This window comes from Morus notabilis, unplaced genomic scaffold (assembly GCF_000414095.1).
Source record: "Morus notabilis unplaced genomic scaffold, ASM41409v2 Scaffold297, whole genome shotgun sequence".
Classification (NCBI taxonomy): Eukaryota; Viridiplantae; Streptophyta; class Magnoliopsida; order Rosales; family Moraceae; genus Morus; species Morus notabilis.
Window position 1 is genome coordinate 438196 of NW_010357726.1, and position 21133 is coordinate 459328.

The following is a 21133-nucleotide window of genomic DNA, read 5'->3' on the forward strand; positions in this document are numbered from 1 at the left end:
TATGTGTTATAATATTATAATTATATTAACCATTTTAATAATATTATTATATTCTATATCATAATTATATAATATTAAATATAATAATAAATATATATTATATTGTAATTATATATTATATTATAGTATAATATAATATAGTCTTAATTTTTAACTATCCGCAGCAATTTAACCTCATAATTTATCAAACGCTATTATACTGATTTTAAAACCAGCACAATTACTATAATTATAGTTTACCAAACATTAGGGCTGGCAATATGGGTCACGACACGACTCGAAAACGACACGAATTTTACGGGTTAAGGTTGAGAAAAAAGAGATTCGGCTCAGAATTGGGTCGACTTGAAATTGACACGAAAAACACGGGTCAATTTCGAGTTGGACCCGCCTAACCCGAACACGACACGAAACTCGTAAAAAACTAAAAAAATACATATATTTTTCATTTCATATTTTAAATTTTATTATGAACTTGTGATATCATAATAGTTATACTCAAAATCTTATACTATTATTTACTTAATTTCAATAGATGTTATTGTAATTTAGTGTGTTATGAATTTTAAGTTATTTCTAATATGTAAAAAACTAAATAAAAGTGTACAATTTTCGTGTCAATTTCGGATTCACGGGTCAATTTCATGTCACGGGTCATTTTCGGGTTGTGTCGTGTCAACTCGTAAAGTGGTCGTGTTGCGGTTTTTAAAAAATTTCGTGTCACGGGTCGTGTTCGGGTTGACTGTAAATTTAAAAAAAATAATCAAAACACAACACGAATACATAACACGAATTGCCACTCCTACTAAACACTTAGTTGCTTTATGTAATAATTGCTTCTTTTTTCAGCACAGCTAAAAGTAATTTTTTTTAAATCTACAACACTACCAAACTAAGCCTAAAGTAGATTTGAAGTTTATTTCGAAGGTTTGAGTGGCAACTCGAGCTGAAATTTAAGATATGTTTGTTTAACTAATTTGAGTTGTGTATGTAAAAAAAAAAATATTGTAGAAAAAAGTTAAATTTAAATTTTTTTGAGAAAAAACATAACTTGAGTTATGAAAAAGAATTATGTTTTAAATTTTTACAAGAATAAACACTATGAAAATAACGGGTGGCAGAATCTCTCCGTCTCTCAAACTTCATATCTCCGTTTTCTCCCTCTAGCCAAACAGGGTGTAGAAGATTTATTATTGGGTTTCTTCAATATTTGTGTTGCATCTGTTTACCTTAGACTCTACCATTCTCTTTACTATGCAGTAGCATTACAGGGGTGACAGGAATACAAGTTTTAGTGTTGAATTTCAAACATATCATTTTTGAAAAAAATAATAATAATAATAAGTTTAATTGTTCAATCAAAATAGTATAGATGAGTAACCAGACTTCAAAAGTGATATACAGCCTAATTAACACAACATTACTTAGCTTCTATTATATGAAGCTTCTTATTGCATATTTACAACATCCCTCATCTTAGGTTCAACAAATATGTAAATTTAATAAGGAAAATAGTAGAAAATAGGCCAATATGAAAAGTTTAAGAAAGTATATAGATCAATTTTTAATTATAAAAATTAATAGGCCATTACTTGTTAAGTTATGGTTCATAACCAGATAAATTATGAACAAACTTGTCAAGTTATGGTTTATAGCCAGACAAGTTATGGACGAAAACAGTAATTTAGCATATTTATTAACTTATGTAAACTATTGGCCTATTAATTTTAATTCATCTCAAGTCTTGTCATATTTCCCTCTTTCTCCCATTTAATAATTCAAAATACTTGGGAGTATTTTTATTTGTTGTATCTTACTACAGAATTTCCCCCAACACTACAAGCAAATAAAAAGTAATTAAACATAAATCCTTATTCCAAGCAAGAAAGTCACAGTACAAACAAAGAGAGTTAAAAATAAATCCACAATATAATAGCGTACCTTTTGGAGGATTAGAAATTTAATACCAAAATACCAAGGGTACTATTTGAGCCCGCCATAAAAGGTATTTCCAATCGTTTATATACAGTCTTGGCAGTATTTCTATAGTTAAGTTTGTACTTCGACTGGTTTTATACACCAAGGTTTGATTTGGTAACTCTTGACCAAGTTATTTTTTTATTGAGATACGTGACCAAGAAAGTTTAAAATCTAAACCGTGAGTATAAACTATTTTGGATCAGTCAAAGCTCAAACTGAACTCCCAAAGTTTCTTTGCCAGATCCGCATCTTCAGCAAGAGAGCTTGGATTGGCCTTATTGTTGTCCGCGAAATATTCTCCACTTACTCCCTTAACTTGTGGATGTAATGCCACATAGCATTGAGTTGATGCTCCCTAAAATTATGCCCATGAAAAAGTTAGAAAAAAACAACTTCAAGTTTTCACTAAAGCTAGAACTGCAATTACTCACACGGATTAATCAAAATATGGCGCCGGTCGCATGCATAGCCTAACAGTAATTCCACACTTAACTCCACTATAAAATTTAGAGTTCAAATTCTCACCCCAATTACTCACATGCATCATGCATTAATCAAAATATGACCATAACAACAATTACATGTATAACCTAACACTAATTTTGCACCTAACTCTTATCATAAAATCTAGTGTTCAATCCCAACCCCAAATTCAATATATATATATATCAAGCCCCAAAAAGAAGGGTACACAATAAGAAACAAAACAATATCAAATGAAGTGAATTAGTAGCCGAAAAAAAGGGAAAAGAAAATAAAGAAAAAAAATTACCTGCTGATCATAGTAATATTTACATGACATGAAATTGGAAAATCTATTCACGTGTGGGAAGATAAATGACATGTCATTTAAAGAACATAAATGACATTTCTATAAAAAAAATAATAAAAGAGTATAAATGATATAAATAATAAAAGGTGCTATCTTGTAGCCATGGACAAAAATTTCTCCCGCTACTTTCATTGATATCGATTTATTCCCAAACTTTTTTTAATATCTAGGTACCAATATTTCCATCAATACAAGTATTTTCATCATTTCTTGTAGCATGTAGGAACTAGGGAGGACACCACATATACTTTTTTCTTCGAGGACACAAGAAAAAGTTAATTTGTGTAGTAAGGCCCCATTTATTTCGTTGGTTCGAATCACAACTCAAGTTTTTGCTACAGTGTTTTTTCTCACAAAAATTCAAATTCAACTTTTTGTGTTGTAGTGTTTTCTCTCACATAAATTCACTTTTTAACTCAAGTTCTCAACTCGAATCAGCGAAACAAATGGGACTCAGTACATGTTTACAATTAATTACCGTTAAAAATCTTCAGTGATAAGAAAAAAATCTCATTAAAAAATATTTTTTTTTTAAGGGAAGTGAAAAATTACAATTGGTCGTTCTAAAATCTGAAACCTTTTAGAATTCGAAGTCCTTTGGTTTGTTCTTCATCCTTCATTTAATTTCCCTATATCACGACAACGACAACAATTTGGAAAACGGGACCATGACAATCGTGCCAATCGCTAACAAATACAATAATTGAAAAACGACAACATATCCTCAAACGACAAAAGGTCAAAATGGAAGCACCTCTGAAACGACAGCACAAAATAAAACGACAGTAAGGGTAGAGACGACAGCGTAAACCAGAAAATATATATTACGAACGACAACATATAAGTGATAAACCCAAAAAAGAAAACATATTAATTATTTCACAAACGAAAAAAAAAATTCATATTATTTATGACAACATATAGGAGGATAGTATACCCTCAAGCAATTAAGAAAAAATAGGAATGAAGAAATTTCCTAAAACGACAAGAAAATCATAGAAACGACAGTGATTTGAAAAACGAGACAAGCAAGAAGCAAACGGTATATCATGCATACAAATGCACCACATTAATCAAAACTAGAAATCCAATTGATTGATATATTAAAATGCGTCTATTATATATAAAAATGTACAAGGGGTTCGCAAGATGTGAAATCTTACCATTGACGAAACCATGGTGGCGCAGTAGATTGGTAACAATTGCTCCAGGATGAAGAGAATTAGCAGTTATATCAACTCCCTCTTCCTGTTTAGAAAAACAGAAAACGCCATGACGGCAGTTAACATCTTGCCTCATGTGATTGCAATATTTTTTGTATACTTTTTATGGCGTTTTTGGTGATTTTTCTCCCTGGACATTGATCAAAATTAGCAAGTTGCCTCGTGAACTTTTAATTATAGCAAATTACTCCCTAAATTTAATAAAATGTTGCAGACTATGCCCGAATCGATAGATGGTTAAAATTTAAGAGAAAACGGCTTTTATGCACGTGACATATTGTGCTCTGATTGTAAACCAAAATTTCAGTCTCTTTCTTCAAACGAGCACGTAGTGTGTACGAGGATATTTCCATCCAAAGTTCTACAATCGTTATCAATTTGGAACACTCTGCAACACTTCATTAAATTCAGCAAATAATTTGTCAAAACTAAAAGTTTAGAAAATAACTTGTTAATCTAAAAAGTTCAGGAAGCGCAGATGTGCCTAATACCCATCTTATTTGGACGTATCAACAGAAGGACTGCATGTAAACACACCAAAGATGTATTGATCCTTCCTCTAAAAAAAGTAATCGTTTTTGCTTGATAAATTAAATTGTGCGCGTGATAATCACTTGTTCTTTCACCTCTAAAGGACAATCCATATTACATTATTGTTTCAACAGCACTGTGATCTCCCGTTTGTAATACATCAAATCACATGAAATTGACTACTAATTTCAATATACTACTTCAAGTCTTCAGCTGAGGAAAAAAAAAAAACAAAAACAAAAAAAAAAAAGCCATTCTAATGAGGTACCTTCAGACGCCTTGCAAGTTCTTTCGCATGCAGTACATTGGCAAGCTTCGATTGTCCATAAGCGGGCCAACTGCTATAGCTGCATTATTTACTCAACCAATAAAATTTTATACCATCATTTGAACAACTCAAAATATGATAAAATCACGTTATTCCAGCAGCACTCAGAGAGAAAATTATCAAATGGTTAATTTAGTAAAAGTGATACCTTGTTTCATCATTAATCTTATCAAAACGAATCCCTTCCGGGTATGGAAATCTGTGAGCTTCTGATGATAGATTAACAATTCTCCCTCCCCTGCCACTCTCAACCGCGGTCTTTTTCATGGTCTCCAGTAGAAGGTTTTCCTTCCCTGCCACTCTCAACCGCGGTCTTTTTCATGGTCTCCAGTAGAAGGTTTGTCAAAAGGAAGTGACCTATACATGGGATGGCAAAAAAGACCTTTAAGGCTCCACTTTTTTACAGTTAGACAAAGGATGGGAATTTTGAATCAATAGAGGCTTTCTAAAAGTTGAAACAAAAACAGAAAATGAAATCAAGAACTTGAGTGAGATTACAACCTCTTTATTTCAAGTTCTTCAATCCTATTCTCCAAGGTATTTAAGTTAAATCAAAAGAAATTTTTTGTACATACCTAGATGGTTAGTTGCAAACTGCAATTCAATATTGTCTTTGGAAAGCATGAACGGAGTCGCCATCACCCCTGCGTTGTTACTTGCCAAGGAGAGAAGAGAGTATCACTTGTTAATCGAAAATCTAAGGATGGAAAAAGCGCATGTTCTCTGTTTGTTTATTAAAAAATTTGAAAACAGGAAAGCAAAGCAGAAAAATAATCACCATCATATATGAACATCAAGCAAAAATGCTTGCAACAGATGAAACCAATGGCTCAGAACCAGAGGGAATATTCAAACGACCATAAGAAATGTAATCTACCTAATGCAATAGCTCCAATACAAAGTCTTACATGAGGAGATTCAGCGGAAGATCAGATGAGTTATAATCTGATGCAAACTTCCGCACTGATGCCATTGAGCTAAGATCTAGTTCCATGACATCGATTTTCGCAGTTGGGATTTCCTTAACTATTGCTTCTTTCACATTCCTACCGGCTTCCAGATTCCTCACAGCCATAATGACATCAACACCACGCAAAGCAAGCACTCGTGTTGTCTCCATGCCAAGACCACTTGATGCTCCTGATAATCAAGATTGAATGTCAGGAAAAAACGCCAGTGTTCAGATTTTACTAATTCGGCATTATTATAAGACTATTCTTTTTTTGAAATCAACATATAATAGAGTTTTAGAAGCTTAACATAGATGATCGAGGGTTTTTGAAACCACTAAGAAGACGAGATTTCAGTCGACTACATCAGACATTAATTCAGTAAATTAGGGACAGCAAATCCAACTAATCTCCAAATACTCTTGATCGTTACCCAAAGTCTATACCCCGAAAAAAGCCATGAAGTAATACGAAACTTGATTGCAAGAGCACAAAATTGAAATAATAGCATACCATATACTGAAAGTACAGTCTTATAGAACGTTAACTCCAATAAACCAAACCCAGTAAAGACCATAAACAAACCGAACAGTAAAGTCAACCATGTAATTGTTATGATGTATCTAAACATTAATCAATTCTAGGCCTTGCCACTACAGGTTATTTGGTAGAGTGGTAAGGCTGCCAGTTCTCTGCAAAAAGGTTTTAGATTCGAGTCAGTTCCATCACAAGGAACGGATACATGGGCAATCCACTTAATGAGGAGGAATTCATATATCACGCGAGAATACACTGTCTATCCTATAAAGTATGAACCTTAAAAAAATAAATAAATAAAAATAAAACAACAACTCACTATGTCTTTTTAATTTAACAAAGAAAAAGTCAACCTTGTAACTGTATGATGTATCTAAACATGAATCAATTCTAGGATCCGCCATGTCTTTAGATAAAAAATACATAAAATCAACCTGGTATTGTAATTTTATGATCAATGATGTATCTAAACATTAACCAGTCTAGGCCTCGCTACCAAGTCGGTTTTTTTTTTTTTTAAATCAATTTCCAAATCGAAAACCAGGGGGAAAAAAAAAGAGCATCGTCAGAAGCCATGATACACAATGAAATCAGCATGTCAATTGTAAAAAATGAATGCAGCAACAGGAGAAAAAAAAAAGGTAATATAGTAACAAAAATCTTCTCAGCAAAAAAGCAATAAGCTTTTCTTGTCCTGCGCTTTTGCATCAACCAAACAGGGGAGAGAATACAAAAAGTGAGTGAATTTAAGGAAGATTCGGAGTCGTTTGGTTGATGAATTAGAATCTTGATTAAAATTATTTTTTATTTATGTAATTTTTTATGAGAAAAAATATTATAACGAATAATTTATTATGATTTAAATCACGTTTCAAAAAGAAAAGCCCAGATGGAGAAAAGAACCTGTAACAATGGCAGTGAGACCAGTTCCATCAATTCCTCGGGTAACCTCCTCTGCCGTTGAACGAGCAGAGAACCCAGATGGCCCTTTCCATCCAAAAATCCACATTCTTTTCAGATTGTGAATAATGATTTCTCGATGCTAGAAAATCCAAAGTCCAAACCTTTAAAATGCCAAGCACTCAAAACACACTGGTCTCCTCGGAAGTACCGTTGGGCCCCTCTCTCTCTCTCTCTCCCTCTTTTCTTTATTTTCATTTTTTATTTCTTTTTGTTTTTTTGTTTGTTTTGGCTTGAAGTGTTCCAAAAGATTCAACCTTTTTGTTTTGTGCTTTTTTTTTTCTTTTTTCTTTTTCTGGGGTTATTATTATTATTATTATTGTGTGTGTATGAAAGAATATTAATATTTTGCATGTATTTAAGATTGTAAGTCTTTTGACAAAAAAAAAGATTGAGAATTTTTTAATTTTTTTAAAGGTTATTTTAGGGACTTTCAAGGTTAAAATTCAATAGTTGTCTCGGAAAATATATGAATTGGTGTATTAAATATAATACATTTAATAAGATTAAAAATTGGAAATATATTTTCTTAATAAATCTAAAATACAGGCTACAAAAAAGGTAAATAATCCTTATATTTAACATTCTTTTCTATTTTATGCATTTTCTGATTTCTTGAGTTTTTGTGCACAGATGGTTAAGGAACTTTCTATCCGCCATTTAATGCCCAATTAATTGTAAGAATTAAATAACATGACTTTATGGACCCAAAATTGACTATAAAATATTTTGATTGTCACGGACTAAACTATGATATACTGTTAAAGTTTGGGACCAAAAGAATAGAATTAATTAACCCCAAAAAAAAAAATTATTGGCGAATGTTTGATGGTCTGTTCGGCCCTAGCACAAGTGCCATATTGTGGCAATTGCAGAGTTTGGATTCCCTTATTCTTTTACATTTTTGAGTTAGAGTGACTTGAGTGATGATTTTTAGTTGGATTTGAGTTATAAATTGAAGTCTCATTCATTCACCGATTCAAGTTTAGAATTTGAGTTTTACTACAGTAAAAAGCTCTCAGAAACAGTCACATCTAACTTTTTTACTACAGCAAAAGGCTCTCACATAAAGTCGTATCTCAATTCGAATTAAAAACTTAAATCAACAAACTAAACGAGCCATAAGTTAAAGTTGTAACTTGAGTTTATGTTTGAATGTGCACATTTGAGTTATAATTTGAATTGAGAATCTATTTAAGTTTGTGTTTGGGTGGGTCAAAACTTAAATTTGTATTTAAATAGTATTTTAATAAAAACTCAATGGTGATGAAAAATTTTAATTGGGTATATGAGTGGGGTTTAATTCGTCTTTTCGTTGTGAATGCATAGAAAAAAAATCATCTCAATCAAAATTAAAAAGAAAAAGTTATGGCATTTTTAAGAATAGAAAAAATATCATTAACTTGAGTTTGAGTTTATGAACTCGAATTGAAAGAGAAACTTGAACTCAAGTTGAAGAGCAAACTTAAACTCGAGTTTAATTATAAACTCGAGTTCAAACTCAAATTTTATAAAAAAATATAAACTTAAATAAAATTATAACTCAAATTTAAACTTTTTTTTTGTTAATTTCAACTAATAGGAATAATATCAGAGAATTTTAAGAACGACACCATTACGAATAGAGCAGAGCTATGGGGTGCGTCAGCCTTAACTGTGCGAGGCAAATTAGGTTATATAGAGAAACTCCACACTATTACGATAAATGATAATGGTTTCGAGAAGGTTTTTTTTTTATATATATGAATAATGTCTGAGAGAAACATTTTGATGCAGGGAGTTTTATTAGAAGTTCAATATATTATGGTTTGTTATAGCTTAGTAATTTAGCTTTACTTTGTTATTAGTTTATCGTTTTGTTTTAGTAGTGTTTTGTTATCCTTTTTGTAATTGAATTATAAATAATTACTTTAGTTATTGTTATAGTGAGAATTTATGATTGATATTGAATACAAAGTTTGAGTGTTTTCTCTTCAATTTGGAGATTTTCTCCCTATAATTATTTTTAGGGAGAAAGAGAAAAATAGGTCAAGACTTGAGATGAATTAAAATTAATAAGTCAATAATTTACATAAGTTAATAAATAGGCCAAATTACTATTTTCGTCTATAACTTGTCTGGTTATGAACTATAACTTGACAAGTTATTATCCATAACTTATCTAGCTATGAATCATAACTTAATAAGTTTGTCCATAACTTATATGATTATGAACTATAACTTAACAAGTTATGACCTATTAATTTATATAACTAAAAATTAACCTATATATTTTTTTAAACTTTTCATATTGATCTATTTTCTACTCTTTCCAAAAAACTTTTTAAGTGGATTTAGAGATCCTCCGTCCAAATTAAACCGGTAAAATCTCATTCTCCTCTAGTTCACTGCATCAGATTCCATCTCAAGCCCAGTTCCAATCAGCAGCTTCGGCCCACTTTACCCAGAGGTAGAATTGCAACTCTTATTGATATGATGAAGTTTGTTTCCCATTGGTTTGATTACGAAGAAAGCACAAATAATTATTGTGAAACATTGAGCGATGAATTTTCTCAATTTGAGCAAAGTGAACAAGAAGTTCCCGTAGATGCTTTGGGTTTGCTCAAAAGTGCAACTTTTAGATGATCAACTTGGTCACCACATCAGCACATTGGCAATTAAGCTTGAGGAGAACAGAGATTCCTCTTGTGAAATTTTGGGGGATAAAATTACTAATTTTGAGAACCTTGATGAAGAGAAGTTTGTGGACCATTTTAAAGTGGATAAAATTGAAGGAAAAGGTGAAGAAATTAATTTTATTGGGGCTGTTGAAATTCTAAATGGATCAATTAAGGGAGTTCATTTTATTGGTCAATTAGTTGGTATGATGGAAGTCGAATTTGAGGAATTCAAGATCAAGGAAGCGAGGCGATGTCATCGGTGCATATTTTTTATATTTTTTGCATTCCATCAAGGAAGCGAGGCGATGTCATTGGTGCATATTTTTTATATTTTCCGCATTCTATTGAAGCATTGTCTTGGTGCCTTTGTGAGTTTGGGATGTGGTACAGATGAGCTATTCTATTGGGGTTTATCACTCCCACAAGTCTAAACGGGAGTCTTTTACCACTATCGTTTTCACTTGCTACGTCACATTTGCCTTCCGTGTGCTCCTATCGAACTTGAGGTCGAGTTCTTTTCAAAGAAGAGGTGAACTGATGTAGGGAGATTTACCTATTAGAAGTTGTTTTTATATTTTCATTATCGTTTGTTCTAGCTTAGTAATTTAGCTTTATTTTGTTACTAGTTTATCGTTTTGTTTTAGTAGTGTTTTGTTTTTGTAAGCGAGTTATAAATAGCCACTTTAGTTATTGTAATAGTGAGAATTGATAATTGATATTGAATACAAAGTTTGAGTGTTTTCTCTCCAATATGAGGATTTTCTCCTTATGAAGTTCTTTTAGGTGTTTGAAAATCCTCTGTCCGGAGTAGGCCAATAAAATCTCATTTTTCTCCATTCCACTGGTCACTTTTGAAACGAGACGCACTGAAATAAAAACAGCAATAGTTAAGAAAAAATGACATCAAATCATAATATAGTGGCCTATATAGATAGAAACAACATGGGAATTACTTTAAAGCGACGACATATAATAAAAATGACGATGGAGTAGAAAATGACAACAAAGGAAATCTCAAAAACGACAAGGGCTTTCTTTTAATTAAAATGACGATATGCCTTCTTTAAAACGACAACAACAAACATAGGAAATGAAAATCTTAAAGAAAAAATAATAATAACTTAACACAAACTTTAGAAACGACAATGGGGTATAAACAGCGACATCAGATGTAGGGCATTATTTGACAAGGAAAAAAAACATTTGTTTCTGAAAACGACAGCAACCAGAAAGACCTAGATCGATCGTATAATATGGACATTATGGGATGTTTGTTTCAAGAATTTATCTATAATTCTGAATCATGATTCTTAGTTCTTTATAATATTTTCCTCTCATAAAAAATTTAAATTTCAAAAATTAGAATCATTAATTATGATTCTGAACCCATAAACTAAACTTCCCATAAATGTTTTTCCAATAAAGTTCGACTATACAAAAACAAAATGACTAAACGCCCTCTCTCTCTCTCTCTCAACCACATAATACGAAGAAAGGAACTTCGATCATCCCTCTGTCGATACTCAATGAACTCATATATTTGTCTTAAAAAGCGACAAGATATTTGAAAATCGTCCTTATATACTTAAAAAGGTAACGAGCCTTTGGCAAAATGACAGAGTTCAAGTGAAACTAATTTGTGAAATTTTCTATAAAAAAAAAATTTGAAATGACTTTTACTTTTGTATTGCAATAAATACGACAAAAAAAATTGTGAAATTATCTGAAAGAAGGACGTGACGACACTGAAATCAACATTTCTATAAGACAAACAATCACTACCTCAAATAAAATGATCATGCCTTCAAAAGGATAAAAAAACGACAAGACTTTCAAAACAACGACATTGAGAAAACAACGATATCATGCGTACATTTTTTTACTACATCAAACCAAAAAAGGGAAATAAACTTTGAAAATAGGTTAAAAACGACATAAATGTTGTAAATATATTATGGATGAATATTGGGTGAAACGGATGGGGTATACTTCGACCTCGTTTATTTTACTAATTTGAGTTTTTAATTCTAGACAAATTCTCACAAAAAGTCACATCTAACTTTTTTACTACAGTGAAAAACTTTCACATAAAATCACATCTTAACTTGAATTGAAAACTCGAATTCATAAACTGAACAATACCTTCCCCTACTCCTGTCTCTCACACCCGCTCGCGGGCACTTGCAGGAGTAAAATGCTCATCCCTAAGACCAAACTTTTAGAAATAAAAATGACCAAGGAAAACAAAGTAAGTAGCCCATCGAATAGGAAAAGCGGCATGGCTTTCAAAAATGAAACGTAAATACTAGAGATCTTAAATGTAATTCAAAATGAAATGTAAAAGCAATTCTCGAAGCGATTGTCGTTTTGAGAATGAAATGCGGGTACGTGCATGGGACGTATAATTCAAAAGAATATTGACTGGTATCTTAAATTTGTGGCCTCACCACATTTCATTCTCAACAAAGGTCACAATGAATCATTACATTTAGAGCTATTTTCATCCATAACCTTCGAGCATGTCCCCTTTATCTCATTTTAATCCTCAAAATTCACTTTAAAGATTTGGCTATCCAACGTTTGTATTTGATTCCGCGAGTAACTACAAATATAAATTATAATTCAGTAATGACGTGTAAGAGTTTTAAGAGAGATAAAATGGTTAAAAAAACCAACGAATAAAAAAATACTTTTATTTTAGATTTGATTTTTTTTTCTTTCTACACATACATTTTATTAAATATGCTTGTTTTCAAACCATTTTGTTTTTCTAAAATCTTCATGTGTTATTCTCGTATTATATTTTGTGTGAAAATAAACAGATTATTAATGGAGGGACTAAAAAATGTATATTTCAAAACCGAGGTAGCTAGATGTTTGAAATTGAATGTCAGAGGCTCAGAGCTAAACTAAAGTATTGATGGCATTTTTTTTTTCCCTGAATAAGTATCGATGGCAATTGGTGAAAATAACCCTTCAAAATTTAGAAAAAAATAAAAAATTTACTCTTTAGAGTACATGAGTATGAACATTTATCTCTTATTATTGATAAATATCCTTATTATTTAACTAAAAAGGTTATAAATTAAGAATAAAAGGTAAAAACCCTAACAAGTACACATTTAATGGGTATTTATTAAAATTATCCTTCGATTTATACGCTCATACTATGTTACTACTTATCTTCCCATAATCCATGAGTATGGTCTCATCCTATACCATTGTAAAACCTTCTTTCAAGGATTAATTTTAAACATCCCCACATAATTTTGGCCCACATTTTCCTTTAACCCCAAATTACGAGTTCAAAATGTATCCCCAAACTATAAAAATGTTACAATAAAACCACCTTCTGTTTGAAATTTAATCGGACACAAGGCAATTCCATAAGAAGGTTATTGTCATCCCTCAATCTACTCTTCACAATACCCTTTTTAAATAATTTTATTTAGTTACTTCTTATCATTCATTACTCAATTTCCTAATGCAATACCCATCGATCAAATTACTAGAGGAAAGAAGTATATTGATTAATTACAGTATATATCACTTGGTTTTTTACTTTGATTTGGCTTTGTCGAGTCCATTTAACATTCAATCAGCCCTACCAAACAAAAGTTTACAAACGACATATTCAATTTGGACAAAAGCAATAATTTCAAATGGATAATGATGAATAGAAAAGTGCTTATAAGTAGCGTAAGGCCTAAGCAAAGAACCCAAGGCACATTAATACAGCTCAAGGAGTGAGACTGATTGATACCAACCAGCATTATTGCTTGTCAAAGTTGCCATTCATAGAGTAAGAACTTTCCACATGGTTCCAAAGAGTAAGAATTGACACTAAATAGTGAATATACTGAAATCCCTTTCAAGCGGTAAACATAAAGAGGTTTCTGAAAATTTTTTATCTAATAAAATTTAAATTGTTAAAATAAACAGAATTTTAATCTCTCAATTCAAAAATCCAAGATTTAAATTGGTGTCCATATATATATGAGATACAGAAATTTACGTATTATTAAAAATTATTATATGATAATACTAATAGATAAATATTGAATTAATCATTAAAACCCTAAGATATATACATATATATTTGTTATTTTATATATATATATATATTTTTTTTGTGCTGATAGATGCTCTAAGATAATTAAACATAAAAAGAATTCTCCATTAAGAAAAGTTGTCACAAACTCTGGATGCACTTGGATAGATAATAATGTACACACATAACTTAATCTTCACACTACCACCAAATACACATGGGGAAAAAGAGAAAACGACGAGACAAGACACCAAGAAAGAGAAAAGAGAAAAGAAATAGTCGTCGAAGAACAAAACGAAAACGAGAAAGAAATATGAAAAAATCAAGCCCTGGACTTGAATGGAATGGCTCTGATGACTATCTGGTGGTACACAGCAGCAAGAGCAGCTCCAATGAAGGGTCCCACCCAGAAGATCCACTGCAAAACAAAAAGGTCAGTTAAATCTCAGCCACACATCAAGGTTGATGATCAAAGATGGGTTTTGATTTGATTTGATTGGCTTACATGGTCATCCCATGCGTGGTCCTTGTTGTAGATGATGGCAGCTCCAAGACTCCTTGCTGGGTTGATGCCAGTTCCAGTGATGGGGATGGTGGCCAAGTGGACCAAGAACACAGCAAATCCAATTGGGAGAGGAGCCAAGATCTGCACACATAATAATAGGACAAAAAGGATAAATTACAACACAATTTCAGAAAACAAAAAAAGTCTTTCTGCTCTTGATTATCATCAACCAAACTCTTTGGCAAATTCCATGGATTCTCATATGAACAAAGTTACGGAAAAACATAATACAAATGTAACACTAACAAGAACACCAATTCCAAACTATTGACATAAAAAAAACAGAAAAAATAAAACAAGTAAGATGACTCGTAGAAGCAACTTAACAACTCAAGCTAAAACCTTCAGAGGAAAAAAAAAAAAAAAAAAAAAAAAAAAAAACTCAATCTTAACTTAAGCTCAAACCCCACTTTGGTCCTTGAATTTTTTAAAAATCCCAAACTTGACCAGATCTATCACTTTGTTTCAGTTTTCACATTGTCAGTTGGGTGTTAAAGTAGAGTCCCATAAATAAAATAAAAGCATTTTAAAATAGTCCATCATAGAAGTTCAAGTTAATATGATAAAATTATCGCTAAGGAAACTTACAAAACAAAAACAAACAAAACAAACAAAACAAAACAAAAAAAAAAAAAACAAATATTAAGCAAAGTAAGATTAGAGAGAGAGAGAGAGAGAGAATGAGGAGAGAGAAAGACATACAGGGACGTGAGAGTCACGGGCGTTCCTCTTGGCGTCAGTGGCAGAGAAGACGGTGTAAACAAGGATAAAAGTGCCAACAATCTCAGCACCAAGACCATCGCCCTTGGTGTAGCCATGAGCGACAACGTTGGCGCCACCACCCAATCTTTCAAAGGTTGACGACTTCTCAAAACCTTTCACAACTCCAGCTCCGCAGATCGCACCGAGTGTCTGCATGATGATGTAGAAAACTGCTCTTGTCAGCGACAGTTTTCTCGCCAAGAACAACCCAAATGTCACGGCCGGGTTTATGTGTCCTCCTGTTCCAAAACAAAAAAAAAAAAACAACGTAGATCTGGTTTAGTAACGAAGATCTCAAGAACCAAAATGTTGTTCTTCTACTTAGTGAAGTTGGAACCAACCCAAGAACAAGTTTTCACCTTTTTTTTTTCTTTTGTAGTGAAAGAAGGAAAAGTGAAAAACCCATCTAAATTTTCTCTTTTTTTAGATAAGGAAAAAAACGAAAAGACTGAAGCCAGAATCAAACCCACCTAAAATATTTTGCACAAAACAAAAGACTAAAAGAAACCATGAAATCTGACCAAAAGAAACAAACCCAAGTGAAACAATCTACCAAAAACAAAAAGGAAAAAAAAAAAACTAAGAAGCCCACTAAATAAATATCAGCAAGCATAGACCTAAAAAAAGTTTCCTTTTTTATTTTTCTTTGCTCTTCTAAACCCATGAAGCATGAAAAAAAAAAAAAACCTCAACAAACCCATAAAAAATAGCATGCATAGACCTCCAAAAACAAAACAGTTCCTTTCTTTTTCTAAAGTCTAAATCCATGATGATGAACCATAATCCATGATGATGAATCATAGAAGTTAAAAAAAAAAAAAAAAAAACTCAAGCTGATCAGAAGAATACACATGAGAAGAATCAAGAAAGTTTAGGTTTTTTTCTTTTTTTTTTACCTGAGATACCAGCAGTGCAGTAGACAAGAGCAAAGATCATGCCACCAAAGGCCCAAGCAATGCCCTGAACGCCAACAGTGGAGCACTTGGTGGGTGCCTTAGAAACACCCATAACAGTCAAGATGGTGATGTAGAGGAACAAGAATGTGGCTATGAACTCCGCAATCCCAGCCCTGTAAAAGGACCATGATGTTAGCTCTCCTGGCTCAAACAAAGGCGCTGGTGGTGGCTCCTTGTAGTCTTTGTCTGTCTGTGCTGATGTCCCTATTGGTTGTCTCTCTGAGAACTTGTTTGCTCCAAGCTTAACATCCTCTTCTTTCCCCTCCATTTTCTACCTCTCTCTCTCTCTCTCTCTCTCTCTAACTCCAAGATGAGCAAATATGAGCAGATGTGAGTTGGAGAGGAGAGGAGGTCACTTTTATAGCTGATTAGCCTATCATTGCCCAAAGGGTAAATGAGTTGCCCTTTTTTTTAATTAATAGATATATATTTAATTATTGTGTTAGTGTTTTAAATAAGGCGTCGTTATTAAGAAATATTAGTTAATTTAAATTAAAATTTAATTTTATGTGAAATTTTTTTATTATAATAAAAAAATTAATATGATCGTTTTTAAAATTTTTTTATGAAAATAGTAAAAAATAAGTTAATATAAAAAGGTTATATATCAATTTTTAGTTATAAAAATTAATAAGTCATAATTTATTAAGTTATAGTTTATAATTAGATAAATTATGAATAAATTTATTAAGTTGTGGTTCATAGTCAGACAAGTTATGAATAAAAATTGTGAATTATAGATAATAACTTGTCAAGTTATGGTTTATAACTAGATAAGTTATGGACAAAAATAGTAATTTTGTTTGTTTATTAATTTATGTAAATTATTGACCTATTAATTTTAATTCATTTTAAGTCTTGGTCTATTTTTTTTTCTTAATTTTTTAATGTAATAAGGCCCTGTTTATTTTATCGATTCGAGTTTTATTACAGTAAAAAACTTTAAAAAATAATCATATTTAATTTTTTTTATAATAAAAAATTTTTAAATAAAATTATATTTCAATTTAAATTAAAAATTTAAATAAATAAAGTGAACTAAACGGACCTGAAATTCGAACCGGGCCTACGAATTTAGTAGAATAATTGGGTTTTTGGAAGATGGTTCCAGAGGGATGTTGACACTTGACAGAGAGGTCCTGTTTTAGTATTTGTGTTTGTGTGTTTCTTTTTTCCTTTTTTAATTGTTTGGGATTTTGCTGGTTGTTCTTATCCTCTACAGAGTGTCATCATTGGTATTATTTTTTTTTGTTTTTGGTTATTAAGCATTTTAAGCTGTGGACTTTTGAATTTTTAATGCTTTTTTGGTCACTTGTTTTGTTCTCGGCCATTCTGGTTCACAAATTCACGTACCTAACATGCACGTTTCTTCTTTTTTTTTTTTTGAAGGATGCATGTTTGATGTTTCTGAATATTATTACATGAAATCAAAGATTATATTGATAGAAGCTCATATATATTTATTTGTACATTTAAAACAGTGTTTAAGGTAGATTTTTGTTATACTGTAGAGTTTTCACTATTTAAATAATGAAAGGCAAAAAGAAAAAAAATAAAGTTTGTGGTCCCATGTCATCATCTTCAACTCAACAAATCCTCTTTTCATGCCCCCCCTTGATTTTACCTTTTTATCTTTTTCACTTCTTGAATCAGCCAAGAGGAGAGAGTTTTTTGTGTTTGGTAATTTCCATTTTCCTTGTTAAACTGAAACCTAATTAGGTTTATGTCCTTTCAAAAAGGAAAAAAAGAGAGAAAGAAACCTAACATTTATGAACCATGTAATTATGTCACCGTTGAGTAACAAAAAGTCGTTAAGTGAACTAACTAAAAATTACTCAAAGAAAACATTGGTAGATTGAGAATCTTTTCTTTATATTTGACCAATGTGAAACTCACAATCTCTGCAAAATATTGCTCATAGAACCAAAAGCAGTTTTTTTTTTTTTTTTTTACCTTCTGAGAAGCTCAAAAGCTAGTAAAATCCATAGGGTAAAACATTGCTAGGTCCTTTTCTTTTCCTCATTGGAATTTCATGACTTTTATGTGTAATCAAAACATCTAGTCCTTTCCCCTTCCCTATTTAATGAACACAGAGTCGTGCAAAGTGACGTGGGCAAAAGGAGAAAGTTGCAAAAAAAAAAGTCGGTCATTAGGTAATAAATTAACGCAGTGCCAAAAACAAGGGCCACAGAAAAATTAGAGTTTTTTTTTTTTTTTATAATTAGAAAATTTTGTGAGTTATTCATCAATTCGGAAAAGGGCAAAAATCAAAAGGCGGAGAGGAAATAGCCGTTTTAGTGTGACCGTTAGGAAAGTCCAGAACACTGTGTCAGCACGTGGGGAGCAACGGCACTATAAACGACATGTCACGGTAAGAATTCATTGGCAAATTCTGTTTTAATTTTCAATTTTGGACGGTCTCTTTTTCTTTAAGAACATTCTCCGACACGTTAATATACTGATAGATTAAATTTTTTATTTATTAAATTTTTTATAAAATCACGTAAAAATTAAAAATTACGTAAATTTAACGGTTAAAAAATTTGATCTATCAGTATATTAAACATATTAGAGAATATTTTATTATTAAATAATTTTTAGTCTATCTAAGCACATCAATTTCAAAGAATTTTCTAGTAGGGAAATTGGAATGGTGATTTTTGTGTATCTATATGAATATCGGATCATATCATAATCATAATTAAATAATGTGTTTACGGCATACAATTTTTTCACCACTCGAATATTTGCACACGTTGATAAATGTTTTACAGTATCTCACGGGTGCTTGAAATGTAAGAAATGGTGATTAACAATTTGATTACAACTCCCAAATCAGATATGGCGAAGAGCCAGCCATTTAAAATTCAACAAAAGCAATTGATTTTATCCACGACTTTTGTTCTTTATTTCCTATCATAATTTGTTGTCCATAACCTAGCATGATTTAAATATGAGATAATGGATGTTGTAGCCATGTAGGGACCACTAGAAATTCAAAAAAATATATATATATGTATGTACATATAGATAGTGGGTCCTACCCTTGTTACATTTTTGCAAATCCTTGTGGACCTAATCTTTGTTCATTTGTAATCTCTCTTCTCTTCTTTAGCTTTATTTGTGTGAGCAAAAAAGGGGTAGTAAGGTCATGATGCAAGACAACTCACACCCTTGGGATGCCTATCTTGGCCCCCAACTCACATCACATGCACTCACTCCTCTGCTCCACTCACCACTGCAGCAGCCTTTGGCCCCACGCCAGCCGTTTGTGACATTGAAAACTGTAAAAGACGTTATACATATATCTAAATCGTACTTATTGAGGGTCGTTTTCTATACTCATAATTTAATAGGTAAATTTTATTATTTTATTATTTATTTATATAATAATATATTATGTTAATAAATTTTACGTATTTAATAATAAATATAGAGAGCGATAAAAAAAAGTGACGTAAATATTTTTTAATCTCAAATAAGGAAAATTTTTTTATAAGACTAAAAATATTGAATTATTTATGGGTTGTTTGGTTGGAGGATTTATCTTCTAATTCGAATCATAGTTCGTGATTTGTTATAATATTTTCTCTCATAAAAAATACACATAAATCAAAAATAATTTTAATCCAAAAACTAAACGTCCTTTTATAATTTTTATTTTTTATCTGTTAAATTTATAATAATTTTTTTTATAATTTAATATAATTTTAATTAAATTAAACGGTTAAAAACTATAGAGAAACTCATAAAAGAAAAAACTAAAAGAAAAAGAATAACAGAAAGCGGATCAAACCCTAAAATCAAGAGGCTTTTCCACCAATAATTGAGATCTCGCCGCCCATGGCCACATCCTCTATCCACGTGTCACAATCTGGTACACTACTTTTTTTGTCTGCTTCTGCTTTGTTTTGCTAGGAAACCCAACAACTCTACTATCTCTCAAGTCTTAATCCGCTTTTGATCTGCTTGATTTAAAGTACGTTTGGCTTTTTAGAGCTTAAAATTAATTTTCTAACTATTTACCGTTGAAATTTATATTTAATAAAAATTATAAAAAAAAATGATTCTTAAAAAATTAAAGAATTTATAATTAAAATTAAAAGTAGATTTTTAATTTTTAAATTATACGGTAATTACTTTAAAGTATAATTAATGAAACTTTCATAATACTTATAACACTCTTAGAATTAATACTTATATAATTATAATTTACCAAATATTCAATTATTTATTGTAATAACTGCTTTTTTTTTTAACACAACTAACATCAATTTTTCTAAAATCTAAAACACTACCAAACTGACCCTTAATCAAGTGGATTGTTTTAGCACGTTAAATTATCAATCATGGTGTTATATAGAAGCGTTAAATAATATCTTGATCTGGTAGGATGTTACTTAAAAGGGCAGGCAGATTAATTTATACCACTATAATCCCTCTATATCCCAAGATGATAAATAAATAATTCTATGTAACAATTTACCAATTTCACAACAAAAATGATAGCGGCTTTTGTCTTAAACTATGAAGATGGAACTACCATTTTGATGGGGCCGTAAGATTGCTCGTTTTCTTTAATAAGGCTTTTAATGGAGTCAATCTCGTGCGATTGATAGGTTTTATAAACAATCAAGCTCGTGTGCGGTACTGCCTTCTAAAATTACCGGAACTATCTTTAACTCTCTCTTTTTTTTAAGAAAAAAGAAATACAACAAATTTTCCACACCGAGAATATGCTTATTATTGATTAGAGATTCCAATCCCGTGTGTGATTAATACAGCCTTAGCTAGCCTA

General features: G+C 31.3%; 1 protein-coding gene and 1 pseudogene across 1 annotated transcript; both read right to left on the bottom strand.

Annotated features, from left to right (window-relative positions):
* Positions 1-1907: 1907 nt before the first annotated feature.
* Positions 1908-7482, bottom strand: LOC21407009 (annotated as a pseudogene).
* A 6682-nt stretch (positions 7483-14164) lies between these two features.
* On the bottom strand, positions 14165-16699 carry LOC21407011 (aquaporin PIP1-3). The gene is made up of 4 exons (XM_010090790.2): positions 16276-16699; positions 15320-15618; positions 14558-14698; positions 14165-14470 (listed from the first exon to the last, which is right to left on the bottom strand). Exons 1-4 carry the CDS (start codon positions 16601-16603, stop codon positions 14375-14377), a joined length of 864 nt encoding a protein of 287 aa, XP_010089092.1. The 5' UTR covers positions 16604-16699; the 3' UTR covers positions 14165-14374.
* Positions 16700-21133: the final 4434 nt, after the last annotated feature.